This window comes from Barbus barbus, assembly GCF_936440315.1.
Source record: "Barbus barbus genome assembly, chromosome: 28".
Lineage (NCBI taxonomy): Eukaryota > Metazoa > Chordata > Actinopteri > Cypriniformes > Cyprinidae > Barbus > Barbus barbus.
This window is the reverse complement of record NC_136756.1, coordinates 4328233-4344523: the sequence shown is the minus strand read 5'-3', so window position 1 is coordinate 4344523 and position 16291 is coordinate 4328233. Positions and strand designations below refer to the sequence as shown.

The 16291-nt window shown below is 41.1% G+C and overlaps 1 protein-coding gene across 1 annotated transcript in view; it reads right to left on the bottom strand.

Annotated features, from left to right (window-relative positions):
• Positions 1–16291, bottom strand: part of LOC306848229 (plexin-D1-like) — a 64764-nt gene that overhangs the window by 33484 nt on the left and 14989 nt on the right. The window contains exons 8-16 of the mRNA XM_079382646.1: positions 14401–14500; positions 12834–12932; positions 11331–11420; positions 11098–11188; positions 9907–10064; positions 4853–4998; positions 3915–4020; positions 660–799; positions 405–584 (exon numbers count right to left, since the gene is read on the bottom strand). Coding sequence (XP_079238772.1) covers positions 405–584; positions 660–799; positions 3915–4020; positions 4853–4998; positions 9907–10064; positions 11098–11188; positions 11331–11420; positions 12834–12932; positions 14401–14500 — 1110 coding nt within the window. The remainder of the gene's footprint in view (positions 1–404; positions 585–659; positions 800–3914; positions 4021–4852; positions 4999–9906; positions 10065–11097; positions 11189–11330; positions 11421–12833; positions 12933–14400; positions 14501–16291) is intronic.

Here is a 16291-nt window from a genome sequence, read left to right as displayed (position 1 = left end):
TTATGTTCCTGTTGAAAAACAGCATATGTTGATTAGATATATTTTGAAGCATGGCAGCTGGTTTGAACTGGTTTAAGTTGGTCCTTAAGGTCACTGCACACTGAGTCCAAAATTGTCTTCCGAAATTTTCGCACGGAAAAAAATAAATATGACCTCACGTTGTGTCAATTACATTTGCACACTGCCTCCGAAACTTTCGTCCGTCATAGGACCAGGTTAAATTTTCAGCATTTTTGGCATACGAAAATTTCGGACTCAGTGTGCAAGGACATTTAGCAGGAGCTAGTTGCTTAGGACCAGCTGATAACCAGCTTATAACCAGCTCAGGACTAGCTTCCATGCTTCAAAACATACCTAACCAGCATATGCTGTTTTTTTCAGCAGGGGCTGTGTACATACAGTACCTGAGGAAGCTTTTGTTGGGTCTGATGTAACTGATAGTTGGGTTTTTCTCGTAGGTGAATGTGAAGCTGGGTGAAGTGCTGAGGCACGGCCGGCCGTCATACACCACACACACCGAGACGTTCTCAGCGACGGCCAGTTCGGCTGGAGGCATCACACACTTAATGACTTCACTGGACAGCCTGCGGAAGCATACGAGAGACGTGATGAGCAGCAGATATGCGTGATATATCAATAAAACACAAACACATGCTCACATGGAGATGGTGCAGTTCTGAGTCCCGTTGATCTTGACGTTGACTGTGGATCCAGCGTCCAGGAACTGGCCATGGATGGTGAGTCTGGTTCCTCCAGCGAGCGGACCCTGCTGCGGCGTGAACTCCAGCAGTCTGGGCTCCTGTGAAATGGAGGACAGAGAACAAAAACTTCTTTAAAGTAGGGATGCACGATATTAGATTTTTGCCGATATTTTTCAAATCATTTTGGCCACTAGCCGATGCTGATATATATTTTGCTTTGTTTTAAAACAGCAAGTCTCTCCTGTGCGGAAACTATAAACAAATTGTTTTTTAATAAGAGTACATACATTGTATATGTTTTCATAATCCATTTGAAAAAATATATTACATATTAATGACTAAATCTGTATATATTAAATTTGGAATTTATGACATAGGTAGCACTTTATTTATTCAGAAACACAAGTCACTATCACACTTTAACACCCTGAGCACATGTGATCTATCCATCTTATCAGCAAGGCATATCTGCATAATGTTTTCAAATTGGCCGATGCTGATGTTTACATTTTAAGCCATTATCGGCCGATTCTGATCAATTCTGATAATATCGTGCATCCCTGCTTTAAAGTGTTAAAAATAAACTATGGTTCAATCCTGTCTGAGATCTGACTGAGCGTCACGCTGGAAAGAGCTGGCAGAGCAGCAACAAATCAGCTACTATTTTCCAAAATACAGCTGTTGTGACAGGCTGAAGATCTACCAGCAACTAAACCAGCATGGAACAGCTACAAGCCCACTGTTACATTTCACTTCAAGCAGGCTTTAGCTGGATTTTCCATCAGGAAGGCTTTCATATTGAATGCTGTAGCTTAGCGAGCACATTTCAGTATGTTTTAACCAGTGCGAGCTGTGTTGATAAAGTCAGAGACCAGCAGCTTTGATCACATCAAGAAACATAAACGGTTCTGGAAGGTTAGTTTAAACTAGCATGTCACTGAGAAGTAATGTGGCATGTAGAGTGAATGTAAGCGCTACACATGTGAACATATACAGCACACACAGACCACATGACATCACATCCTGGGGGGTTAGCGGCTAGCTGAGGGTCAAGAGGAGCGTATTAAAGCGTAAGTGTGTGTGAGTGTGTGTTGTTCAGCCAGATGTTTCCTGAGCTCAGCGACTGAAGCGGTGAAAGGTTTGAGGAAGGAGCTTTGGAGGAGTCCACATTCACATCCCTCTTCCTGCCTTTCCTCTTAACCATTTCTGATCCTGTTTTCCAGCCCTGTCCTAGCTCCATTTCACACCAAAACCAGTCTTGGGTAGCCTCAGAGTCTTTAGTCTTTAGGGGAGCTTGGGGTCTGACCCGTTGTGAGTTTCCTCGAGCTGCCAGCTGAGTTTTGGAACATGGTGGCTGGTTTCTTGTTGATGCAAGCTAGGAATGAACTGGTTGAAGCTGACTGAATATGTTGGACCAGTAAGAAACTAGCTGCTCCTAATGGCTGAAAGTGCTCAAGCTGTTTTGTAAGAAGGTGACAGGTTGACCTGCTAAAAACCAGTTACTGTCCAAAGGACAGCTAGCAGTTTAAGCTCAATCGTCCCCAGGCTATACTCAGATCTCTTTAATACATTTACCAATTTTCCACCAGATTCCTCAGGCACGGGCGATGTCTTCATTAGGGCGACAGGGCGATGCACCACCAAAGTTATATCACATTCAGCCACAGCTGTCACTATTCTATGCTGTTTGTTGTGCCTCTGTATATATAGTCCAATCAGAGTTGAGTCATTTTGTGGAGTACTGTCCCTTTTTGGGCAATCTCTTTCTGGCCAAGAATCACCCCGACTGTTCTCATAGACTTCCATACAAAGATTTTTTTTTTTAACTGCAGGCACTGGAGTGCAATCTCTATGAGTTCTGGGAGGGAACGTAACCTTAACTTGTGCAGCGATTGGTGGGAACAAACATACCTCTATTAATAAGAAATATGAAGTCAGGACTAGTCTGTATGGGCTGAATAAAGCAAACCAGTAAAGTTTAGATGGATGACAATTGTAATGGAGGTAAAGACAATTACAGTGACACGCAGCAATCGTATGATTTTAGACGTACAAATCCATTATTATTAATGTACAAACGGACCGTGTTTGTGCGCTCTCTGATAGCTTTTTGCATGGGCACATTTCAGTATGATCGCATGTCTGGCAAGTGTTTTATAATGGACACTCACTGAAGAAGCGTGTTTTTATAGGAGTTTGCGATGGTCGGTGGTGTTTATATACATATCAACACTCACTCTGACAGAGGAACTGTTCACTGATAATGTCCAGCTGCCTTCAGATCACCACATTCGACAAATTCAGAATGTTTTCTTTGACTTTTTTAATTTGTGTTTTGCTCTGTTCAGTAATTCTGAATGAATCCATATTTATTTCTATACAGTCAGATTAAGGCAACTGGTGTGTTGGCATCTCCGTGTGGTTCTGTTTTGTACTCAGCTTGACTTGTAGTTATAGAAAATTATCTAAACAAATGTAAGATTTATTTTTCCCTCATAGTTTTTGCTGTTGCACTGTATACATAAATTGCGAATTATGGAAATTATTATTTTTTTTATTTGTTTGGACAAATTCTTGCAGAAAATATAATTTTGTGAGAATCATCCTCAAACTTAATCTTGAAATTGTTTTTTTTTTTTTTTTTTAATTTTTCAAGTTTTAATATTTTTTCCTTTTGTTATACTGGAATAAATCATACTGGGATTTATGTTAAAATTGTTGGATGTGGCGCCCTGTCTAGAAAATTTTCCACCAGCCGCCAGTCCACAGGTTTCCTGCTAAAATCAGTCTGAAGACTCAGTGTGGATCTGCTCAGTGGCTCCAAATCACAATCTGTTCCTTCACATTAAGTTATAAAACAAACCACATGTGCCACCGTATCTCTCAATGTCATGTGAAAATGACATTGGCCCAGAAACTCCCTCAGACAAAACAAAGCAAAGCCCATCATGAGTCCCACTGCAGCGAATCCGGCTGATCTCGAGAGCGCGCCATCCCTCCTCTCAATCAGCAACCAAACGTTTGGCGAAAGTATAGAGATCTGTCAGTATCATCAGCATCAGCATGATATCCCTCATGAGAGGGTGGTCTAACACACAGTATAGGGTGTGATGGGAAAATAAATCAGGATGAAGACAAAAGAGCGAATGCAGGAGAAGATCATCACTCTGAGGGTGTGAAATGGAAATCAGAGAACAAAAGATTTACACGTACCACAAAGGAGAAGATGTCCTTTGAAACGCCCACAGCGTTCCCGGCCACGCTCACTGTCACATGATTGCTCGTCTGTTCCCACGATGCACCAGTCTCACAAACCAACCTGTAGCCACACACACAAACTGCTGGATCACGAGCCATAAACTCATCTGTCATTTGGTGAAGCTTGGATAATTAGCTATGTGATGCCCCCAAAAACCATAAATACAATTACAAAACAACCCAGATGACACTAAATATAGCTCACCTGCAACAAGGATAAACACGGTTTCCGCCTACATCACAGTTTAGGCTAAATTAATCAGTTTTGTGTACTTTTGCACAATAAACAGTGTCCAGTGTAAAACCTGAAGCACAGCCCTGTTGAAAAATCCAGCATATGCTGGTTAGGTATGTTTTAAAGCATGGCTGCTGATTTGAGCTGGTCCTAAACTGGTCATGAGCTGGTTTAAGCTGGTCCTAAACCTCCTCAGGACCAGCTTAGGGCCAGCACATGACCAGCTAAGAACCAGCTCAAACCAGCTCATGACCAGTTTAGGACCAGCTCATGACAGGACCAGCTCAAACCAGCAGCCATGCTTCAAAACATACCTAACCAGCATATGCTGGATTTTTCAACTTGGAGATGAACTCATTATAATCAACATTATATCAGTCTGAACTGTTAATCACATCCAAATGACGATCTGGGTTGCGCTTCCCAAAAACAGCTATGATCGCAAGTTCCGTCATTACCAATAGAGTTCAATGGAATTAACAACCATAGTTAGCTAACGATGCTTTTGGGAAACGCACCCCTGTGCAGTGATGTATTTGTCATTCAGTGCAGGAAATGTCTAAACATGGTTAAACAGCAGGTAGTGTGTGTCTGTAGATATGCAGTGCACACACGTGGAGCTAATGAAGGGTGTGAGTGTGTGATCTGTGTCCTGTACCTGACTGAGACAGTGTAGTATAGTGGCAGTACTCTGCAGGGCACATGGCCGATGGAGACGTTGAGCTGAGTGGTGCTGTGTCCGAGGTTCCTGCCCTGCACGGTGAGCAGCGTCCCGCCGGTCAGCGGCCCCGACAGCGGCTCGACCTGCACATCAACACAACACACACTGACTGAGACACTAAATCAACAGAGAAAACAACCAACAGCCCAGCACGCTTACAGGTCAGCCAGTTTCACAGAAGAGAGCAAGAGACACTGCAGGAGTGAGTGGGAAGATCAGCTCACGGTTTATTCTGAAATCCTGGCAGAGCAGTTATCATAAACCTAACATGTTTATATGTTCATTAGGTTTGGGTAAGTCATCCAGATTTCAGACTAAACAGCTTCACTCATAAACAATCTGTACACCTAAAACACACACACACACACACACGGACACACACTCACACACACACGCTCACGCTCACACACACGCACACACTTATGAGAATGTTAGCAATTACAAAGGGGTTTACATCTGAATATTTTCACACACATTATTATAATCTTAAATAAAATGATGAAGGATTCTGAAAGTCTGTCATTAATCAGTGTTGAGCTGTAAGTTTAACCCGGCCTGCTTTACTTGTTTGAAAATGACCAACAGTTGAAAACATTTGTTACAAATTTAAAAAAGTAATCAAAAAAATTATCAAATGTAATTAGTTACATTACTTTAATAAAGCAATTGAAATAGTTACACTATTTATTAGATTTCAGATAGGGTAACTTGTAATCTGTAACCTGTTACATTTCCAAAGTAACCTTCCCAACACTGCAGATCAAATGTACATTAATGATGCTGTAAAGTATGCAAATATTCCAGTTTATGCACAGAAAATGTGCTTGTTGTGACCGACTGCTCTACATTGTTGCTGTTTAGTAGATGAGGTTTCTGTGTATCTGTGCAGGTCAGTGCTGTGGCTTATAAATGAAGTGTGAGTAAAGAGGAAAGAATGACAGAGACACACTTTTGTTTTTTTTTGGGTCACTTTCATCTGCAGTGTCAGCAGAGAGAGACGACAGGAAGTGAGGCAGGAGGAGCTGAAGAGGGACAAACAGGAAAAGGAAATGGAAATACTCATCAATGGCCAGTCAGTAGAAATTGTTTAGGTACCTTGGCATTATCTTAGACAACAAACTAATTTGGACCATCATGTCACGGACATTCATAGAAGGTTTTGTACCCTCTGCTATTAGAAAGTTAAATTCACAGAAACTGGGGAGTGTGTAATTTAAAAGTTATATAGTTTTGTTGGTGCTACTATGCGTGTAGGACTGCTGACGCACATCTGGTGCAGTATACGTGTATCATGTGCACTGACTCTGGAGATTTGTATTTGGTGGAAATATGTGTGTATCACTTATGTGTGTATTCTGTCTACTACAGCTCGGGTACAGTCTGTGGAAACAAGTTTCCTCTTTCTTGGGGACAATAAAGAATAAATCTGAATCTGAAATGAACAGCGCCAAACCTGTGCTGTTGACAGGAGGACCGTGACTGGACTACTCAACTCAACCACAGAAGCAGAAGCTGCTCTATCGTTGGCATTAGACATTGCTTTTTAATGTTAAATAGAGGTGTTTACAGAAGCAACAACATGTTTTTCAGCTACTCGTCATGTGTCAGAGCCACAAATTTTGCTTGCAAATATTTAATTAAATATTGCATCACATACATGTTCATTAAATTCATCTCATTTTGAGATATTGTTATCAGCAAGAAAGAAGTGTCGGTTGACCACTAGTTTCAATAAGAAATGTCCTGCCCGTCATATTATCAGAGGAGAGGGAATTCTGGGTAGTGGTGCACTGAAAAGTTTCCTCACAAAGACAGTATTGCTTAAAAAAGAGTGAAAGCCGTTGAAGTAGGATATGGAAAGACGCATGTGTGAGATCTGTGACGGCCTGTAAACAGTCCCGCGAGCATCATTAGCACTCGGAGTGTAATGAGTCCCGCTTCACTTCATTTTACCTGCTGCTCCCTTCATTTACACCCTCAGCGAAGCGAGACACAGAGACAGACAGAGAATGTGTGAGCAGAGCACACAAATCACACGCTGTTCTTAAACACATTCAACTGCAGACATGAGCCTGAGGGAATGCTAGGACAGCCACAGTTACCGAGCTCACACACACACGCTATCTGAGCACTCCTGTAACACATGAAGGAAGCCAACACAAGCTCAAGTTTCACGTGTGTGTGGTGATCAATCCTCAGGGAAAAGCACTACAGCATATTTACCTCTTATACTGTCTTATTAAATCATGTTTGTTTATGTCAAACCCAAACTGATCCCTTCCGTGTTTCTAACTCGTTAGCTGGTTGTGGAACAATATTATAAAAGACTAATACAGCGGAAATGTAAAACTGTGTATTTGATGTGTGTCACGTAACTCACCAACATAAAAAAGACTAAAGTACATTAGACAGCAATTTATTGCAGAAGTAATATGGATCTCACAGCTCAGATAACAAGATAAATGTTTATTTTACAGCTGACTCTAACTTCTCTCTGCACACTTTCGTATTGATGAATCTGAGCAGACTTGAACACATTGTTAAAACTCTAGAGGAGTTTAAGGAACCGTTCCATTCATATCGGTGTTGTTCTAAAGCCACGGACCTCCTGTCTTTGTCTAAATAATGTAGCATGCTTTGTTTCCTGCCCAGAAAACAAAAGAAGCTTGTACAGCTTCAGAAGAATGTCAGGGTGAATAAACAATGACCGGATTTTCATTTAGAGAGAGCTATCTCAACAGAAGAAACGTCTGAGAAATAGGAGTTAAAGTCTCTGTCTAACCTTACTAACCAAGTTTCCATCCAGATTGTGTGCTGTTTTGTTATCGACAGAGAAATGTGCGTTAAAAAAAACTTTGCTGTCTACAGCCTGTTTCCATTCGACTGGCCTTTCACCGATAAAATGGTGTGCGTCGTGACGTCATCCCTAAAAAACTAATTGTCGCATACGTTTTGGTGTATCGCAAAAAAATATTGCCCTTGAGTTGTTTCCATGCATAATTTATCCTTTTGCGTAAATTATAGGCTAGACTAGCTGTTCTTCATCCATTTGAAACAAACAAACAAAAAAAGCCTATATTAAATTGTATAGGCCTACATAAAATAATTATTATTAAGTGTTTTATTAAGTTTTTTTTTTTTTTGTACTTTGTTATAGACTAGATAGATCAAGCAATGATCATAAACAGTTGCAGTTGTATTATTAGCATTTTTCTGATTAACGTTTATAGGAAATATGAATGTTCATTCCAGTTATTTTATTTCTCCTAACCGACCGTCATATTAACCGTTAACCGACAAGATTGTTAAATTACAATTAAATTAAATTTAATTTGATAGGTGGCTTGACCCATTACAAATATACTCATTTTATCATCTCATTCATTTTATACTCGCAAAAAGCAGGATAAACTACATGAACGTGACCTGCTTCTGTGAACGGAGGAAAACATAAGCTATTATACATAACAGAAACAGGCCCATATGCAAAATATATTTTTCTAAATAATTAATGAATTAACAAAAAAAAAAAAAAAAAAAAACTGCAACAATGCAAGTTTCCACTTTTACAAGGAAAAAAAAAAACAATAAAAATACACAAGCGATCGTGCCGGCGCCTCGCGCAGTTAAACACAGCCTGTTCATGTCATAATAAAATACTGTCAGCCAAAAATATTGAAGAAACATGAAACAAATATTTTATTTCTCCTCACTCCACAACTAATTTAACGGTAGAAAGAACTCCGAACAAAGCAAGAATAAAAAATATAAGAAGCTAAGAAGCCAAAAGGAATTAATTTAAACTTTTGTACTTCACGCTCATGTAAAACAACTGTGCTTGGCATAATATCACGGGTTATGGTGGTCAAGCTGAAAGCACTACAGGCTATTTAACCTGAACAGTGCACTGTAAAAAACACTAATAATCATCCTGTAAACATAGGCTAGCCTGCTAACACCAAACTAAGATAAGTATGTTTGAGAGGTATCGTCTTTTTCTTACCATGTGTAAAATAATTTGAGATACATTTGAATAATATGAATATGATTTAATATGCTTTTGAACTACAGGGAAAGGTGCTTTAACATGAGCAACACATGAACACGAGCTGTCTATAGGCTAATTCTGTCATGTGACTCCACATTTATTTGCGTTAAAGCTCCTTTTCTCGACAAAAACTGTTTCCAAATAAATTTTTGTAACATTTGAAGTATGGATATGGAATTTATGCGCTAAAGTTAAACGGAAAAAGATTTTGTCGACACATGAGAAATTTAATCGATAATTGGCATTTCCATCAGCTATATTGTAAATATTTTAAAGCGCTAAATATTTTTTCGCAAAAAAATCCTTGGATGGAAACCTGGTTAGGGTGTTGTGTGTGTGTGCGTGTGTGTGTGTGTGTGTGCGTGTGTGTGTGCGTGTGTGGGCGTGTGTGTGTGTGCGTGTGTGTGTGCGTGTGTGTGTGTGCGTGTGTGTGTGTGTGTGTGCGTGTGTGCGTCTGTGTGTGAGTGTGTGTGAGTGTGCGTGTGTGCGTGTGTGTGTGTGCGTGTGTGTGTGAGTGTGTGTGAGTGTGTGAGTGTGCGTGTGTGTGTGTGTGTGTGCGTGTGTGTGTGTGTGTGTGTGTGCGTGTGTGTGTGCGTGTGTGGGCGTGTGTGTGTGTGCGTGTGTGTGTGCGTGTGTGTGTGTGCGTGTGTGTGTGCGCGTGTGTGTGTGCGTGTGTGTGTGTGCGTGTGTGTGTGTGTGTGTGTGCGTGTGTGCGTGTGTGTGTGAGTGTGTGTGAGTGTGCGTGTGTGTGTATGTGTGTGTGTGTGTGTGTGCGTGTGTGTGTGCGTGTGTGGGCGTGTGTGTGTGTGCGTGTGTGTGTGCGTGTGTGTGTGTGCGTGTGCGTGTGTGCGTGTGTGTGTGTGAGTGTGTGTGAGTGTGCGTGTGTGTGTGTGTGTGTGTGTGCGTGTGTGTGTGTGTGTGTGTGTGTGTGTGTGTGCGGTACCTTCTGTATGTGTGGGTCCGGGCAGCGTGTGGTGATGGCGTGGCACTGGTCCTGCTGCTGACAGCTGTTATCACACCAGACACACATGTGGCCCTGCATCTGACGGCCCCAACACTGAGAGCAGTCGCTGTTGCCCGCGCTGCAGCTGTACATCTCCACTGCACACACACACACACACACACACGTTACACATCTGTCCTCTGAAGCAGTGCTTTAACCCGGTCAGGGTCAGGCAGGGCAGCCTGCGGGTGAACTGGGGACACAGGCATCAACACACTACAGGCCTGCAGATCAGTCTGTGTGTTTGATCATATCTGTGTTAAAACACCAGCGTCATCGCTGCTGCTCACTGGACTACTCACTCTAACAGTCAACAACTGTGTCACTGATATAAGAAATAAGCAGTGAACTCTCAAACAACACATATGAAAACTTTAACCATTAATGAACAAAAACAGCATGTACTGAAATTTCTCTTTGAATGAAATTCAGTTATTACATGTGCATTATTACACATTATTACACAATGAGTTCATTCATTCATCACACTGCAGGACCACTCAAGTCAACTAGTGAAGACAAAGGTAATTACATTAATGGTGAAAAACTAAAAAATATATAAAATCACTACTTAAAATTTACACATTCCCTCAAACACTAAAAAATGGTGCAGACAATTTTCATTCAGAAAGTGCTAGTAAATTTCACAATAGCTAAGAAATGGTAATTGACACATTAAACTGCATGCCAAACTTTGAAGTACTGAAATAGTATTTTCTTGTTAAATGTACTTTGATCAAATTTTTATTCTAAAATAAAACAAATCTTTTATTCTACTCTTAAAACATTTATTACAATATACCTACATATACATTTTTAACTTAAAATCTTGATGTTGATTAGCTGATGTTGACAAAAACTATAACAGAAAAAAAGGTTTGTAGCTAGCTGTATATAAAGCCATAGAAGTCTATGGAATGCCCCCATTCAAACAGTGTGTGTGTATGTGTGTGTGTGTGTGTGTGTGTGTGTGTGTGTGTTGTGATGAGTCAGTGTCAGCAGCAGACAGTCTGATGGTGATGAGGCACATGCTCAGCATTAATGTGATTACTACACGGATTTCTCACACATTCTTAAGGACACCAGCGAACCATCTGTTATCAGTATGTGTGTGTGTGTGTGAGCTGATACCTGTCATTGCCTTTGGACTGTCTATATATGTGCTGGTTCCTCTTCTCCGCAGATTCAGGTGTAATATCTCACTCCACATTGTAGATTTTAGCTGCACAAACCAATGACACACTTTTATTCATCCGTAAATCACAGATGCAGTTGAGGAAACCTGCTGTATGATGTGTTAAGGAGTGAATGAGACTGGAGCTGCTCTGTCGGTGTGAGAGCGAGTCAATCAGACATGAACTTACGGTCACCCCACTGCAGTTCACTGCCAGCCCGTCCAGCCACTGCGCTCTGTACAGCTGCCCATCACCCAAATCACAGTCCAGCTCCGTGCCCTGCACACACACACACACAGAGCGTGACGAGCGGAGCCACAGCTATGTCCAATCCCAAAAGAGCGTCCCGAGGGACTCAAGGCATGCGCAGACAACATCACAAGATCAGATCAGACAGATCTCTGAGTGTGTCCTCACAAACCACACCATCACATCACACTCCTGATCCTCCAGCACAGAGCTCAGAAACCCCTCTTCCCCTCTAGAGTCATTCCCACACTGTGCTCAGAATACACTCAGACGTCATGATGAAGACCCGCACACACACATCTGGAAGCCATAATGCAGACCCACACAGAGAGGAAGCGCTGCGAGGCCTTCATTAGCCACAGCACAACAGTCTGTGTGAGATTCAGCGTTTAGCTGTTAGCTCAATCAAAGACGTGTGCTTCTGACCTGCTGACCTGATCTGGGACTACTGGCTACTTCAGGTCTGTGAAAGGTGACTACATTACTCTACAGCTTGCAGAAGAGCATGTCTTGTCATTCCTACCTCATTTCTGATGCACAGAAGAACACAATTGGAACGGCTGATCTACCACAGAAAACACATTCCCCTGTTGAAAAAACACCCAGCATATGCTAGTTAGGTGTGTTTTGAAGCATGACAGCTGGTTCGAGCTGGTTTAAACTGGTCCTGAGAAGGAGCTAGATGCTTAGACCAGCTCAAACCAGCTCATGACCAGCTTAGGACCATCTTAAACCAGCTCATGACCAAATAAGGACCAGCTTAAACCAGCTCAAACCAGCTGCCATGCTTCAAAACACACCTAACCAGCATGCTGTTTTTTCAACAGGGTCATCCCTCAGTTTGCAAGAATCGGCACAAAACACTCTGAGAGTAACACACTTCCAGTGGAAGTCTACTGGGGAATACAGAGTGAACGTCTGTGAACATGTTTTTCTCTTGTTTGCCTGGATTGCGTTGCAGATGTAGAGTATTCCAGCCTTTACAAACAACATCCACTCAGCACAGGCTCTTCAAACACCATGCTATTTTATACAGACTGTTTGAAGAGTGAGTGAACAGGGTCAAAAGAGCCACAACCCACAGCCCATCAATACTGAGACAGAGCCCTGACAGGGGCCACATCTGTCTGTGTGTGTGTGTGTGTGTGTTCTGGTTTATATGGTTTATGAAGACACAAATGTACATAATGACATTGGTACTACAATGTAAACATGCGTCCCAGTAAACCAAAAGTCTTAAAAACATACTAAACTGTGTTTTATGAAATTCAACAAATGCCTGTAGTTGTGTAAGAGTGTTAGGGTTAGGTGTAGGGTTAGGGTAAGAGGATAGAAAATACAGTCTGTACAGTATAAAAACCATTATGCCTATGGAGAGTCCCCATAAACCACATCTGCAAGAGTGTGTGTGTGTGTGTGTGTGAATAGACACTCAAGTCCTACATGCTCTATGTTCTTGAGCTCCAGGGAGAAGACATGAGTGCTTCCAGAGGGCAGTGGAGGAACATCATAGGCCAGCATCCTGGGACAGGACGAGGAATTCTGGGACAGAAACAAGAGGTGAGAACAAATGAGATTCAACTAAACAATAGTGAGCGGTATTTAGAGACCTATGAATGCAAGCAGTCTGCAATGTGTGTGTGTGTGTGTGTGTGTGTGTATGAGGGAACATGTCAACACCAGAGGAAGGGTGGGCACAGTTAAAATGCAAACATCAGTTATTTATGGCTGTACAAGCACAATCACACCACATTCTGCGCCTCAGTGTGTTTTTATGAAAAGATGAAGTGTTAGCATATGAGAAAAACACAAAAAATCTTCTTTTTTTCTGCTACGTGTCGACCAAAATGTCTCTTGAATCGCCACATTTCCCAGCAGTCTGTTTTTTACGCTGCACAATTCAGCAATGTGTGTTATTTTCAAGGTCAAAATGAGAGAAACATGCAGCTGTTTTGAAATCATTCTTTTGTGCTGATAAACAAACTTTAACATTAACGTCTCTAAACTTCCTCTTCTTTCCAGCCATAACAATTATTGAAACTAAACTGTTAAACGTCTGAAAAATTCATGGTTATGAGGGTTACATATGGCCATCTATAGTTGCATATCAAGATCTAGGCAACTAGAGATGTTTCTTCAGCAGTTACACCACAGTATATATATATATATATATATATATACTGAACAAAATTATAAATGTCCCCATTTTTCATGAGCTGAACTCAAAGATCTAAGACTTTTTCTATGTACACAAAACACATATTTCTCTCAAATATTGTTCACAAATCTGTCTAAATCTGTGTTAGTGAGCACTTTTCCTTTGCCGAGATAATCCATCCACCTCACAGGTGTGGCATATCAAGATGCTGATTAGACCGCATGATTATTGCACAGGTGTGCCTTAGGCTGGCCACAATAAAAGGCCACTCTTAAATGTGTAGTTTTATCACACAGCACAATGCCACAGATGTCGCAAGTTTTGAGGGAGCTTGCAATTGGCATGCTGACTGCAGGAATGTTCACCAGAGCTGTTGCCCGTGAATTGAATGTTCATTTCTCTACCATAAGCCGTCTCCAAAGGTGTTTCAGAGAATTTGGAAGTACATCCAACCGGCCTCACAACCGATTGTTGCAGCAGCTGTCCGGGTGGCTGGTCTCAGACGATCTTGGAGGTGAAGATGCTGGATGTGGAGGTCCTGGGTTGGTGTGGTTACACATGGTCCACATGGCTCTACACTATGGTGCATGCTGGGAATGCGTTCTCTGCTGAGGACACATTATTCATGTGTCACATCTATAATGAGGTGCGGATGGGCGCCGCTCGAGGGTTTGGACAGAAAATTAATCTATACTGCCTTCTCTGGCCTTACCTTGGGATAAGCTCTCTAAAACCTGAAGCTACTGTATCTCTGTCCCATATGACACTTAAATCATATTTGTGACATATTTGTGAACCCAGTGTATGGTGCTGTAATGAGCAGGTGTGAGTGTGTGACGCAGCGCCTCTCACCTCCAGAAGGTCGTGCAAAATGTTTTCTTTGCTGGAAACACACAGATTGAGCCGTGGGTCCCAGTAACAGCGCCAGGCCGTGCTCAGACAGCTTGTGCACCTGCAGGTCACACACACACACACACACACACACACACACACACACACACTCATCAGGGTTCACCTTCACTCTCAGTGTTTACATATATGAGTCAGAGTGCATGAATTCATATGAAATAGCCAACTTGGACAATATTTGCACACTATCATGAAATCAGCTTGTGTTACCTGGCTTTTTGATGAATAGCAGCATTCTGAACATCATTTACAACTTTTTCAATCTCAAGGGCACATTTTTCACTATTTCTCAGTATAGAAACAGCTTTAGCAGGTGTTCAGCTACACTGAATGGTTTTGATAGTATTTCATTGTTTACATATGGAATATATTTCAATATGGCATTGCTGTAGAAATGCTGTCTTATTCAATTTTGTGTTATGTTTAGGCTTTCAGCAGTTTATTTTACATATGTAAAGGCACAAAGCTGCCTGTAGGTCCACTGAGTTTTGGTAATTTTTGTGTTTCGGAGAGAGAAATGAATGCATGTGATTTGAAAAATGTCACTGAATGTATTTTGTCAAAACAATGATAAACGATGCACAGTTCAGCCACACAGCTGCTGTTGTGCTCACTGAAAGAGTGACACAAGTACTGAGAAGCAGATCCTAGTCATCGTAAAAAAAAACAAAAAAAAAAACTAAGAGAAAGCAGTCCATGTGTCCATGTGGAGGTAAAAATGTGTTCTTACAGCATTGCTTCTTAATTATTTTTTATATCACACCCCTGTTAAACCTTACAAATTAGAGCTCTGCTTTAGAACTGCAGAAGTGTGTTCAACTAGTACTAGTTACATGTAAAATAATTATGTCATTTAATTACTAAATACATGTAACTGTAATGCTTAAATTTTTTTAAGATTAACTGTTTTTTTCCCAGAGCATTGTTAGATTGTTTGCATAATTATGCAAAGATTGGATTTAAAAAAGAAAAAAAAAAACAGTATCATAGCTATTCAACTATAGCTTATGATTTTAAATCTGCATTTAACCTCAGAACAGTCTCAAAGTAAAAATTGGTGCCACAGTCTGATTTTGTGGTGGCTGTGCTGGATTACTTTATTACTTTTCTTATTTTCTATTGAATGTTTTCAACTGTTAATCAGTTGAAAAAAATTGCTAGAATAAAGTAACTGAAATAGTTACTTATTACATTTTAAATAGGGTAACTTGTAATCTGTAATTGATTACTTTTCCAAAGTAACCTTCCCAACACTTTACATGTGTTTGAAAAAAAACAGACAACTGTCTGAAGCACTGAAGCAAGACTGCTTACTGACCGTCTCTCGGTAAACGTGTGCACGTGTGAAACAGACCAGAGATCAGAAATAACTGTGTGAAACAGTGCTGAGAGTCTTCTCATCCTCACAAACACTGATGAGCGTCAGCGGAGCCACACAATTACCCCAGCATTCATCACACCGTTATCACAGACTGAACGAGGCATTGTGTTTGTTTAAGATAAACTCCAGCACTGCTCTCTCTGTGTGTGTGTGTGTGTGTGTGTGTGTGAGAGAGAGAGTCAGTGGGGTGTTACTGCGGTCAGAGACTGTATCTCTCATGATGGTGTGACTGATGTCTGATTGAGAGTCTCTCTGGGGGGCCACAGTGTGTGTGTGTGTATCAGTGAGTCTCTGTGTGTGTACCTGGTATTTATCACATAATGGGGTCCAAATATCCCCACAAGGATAGTAATACAAGTAAATTTTGACCTTGTGTGGACATTTTTTAGGTCCCCATGAGGAAACAAGCTTATAAATAATTCGGAATAAAGTTTTTTGAAAATCTAAAAATGC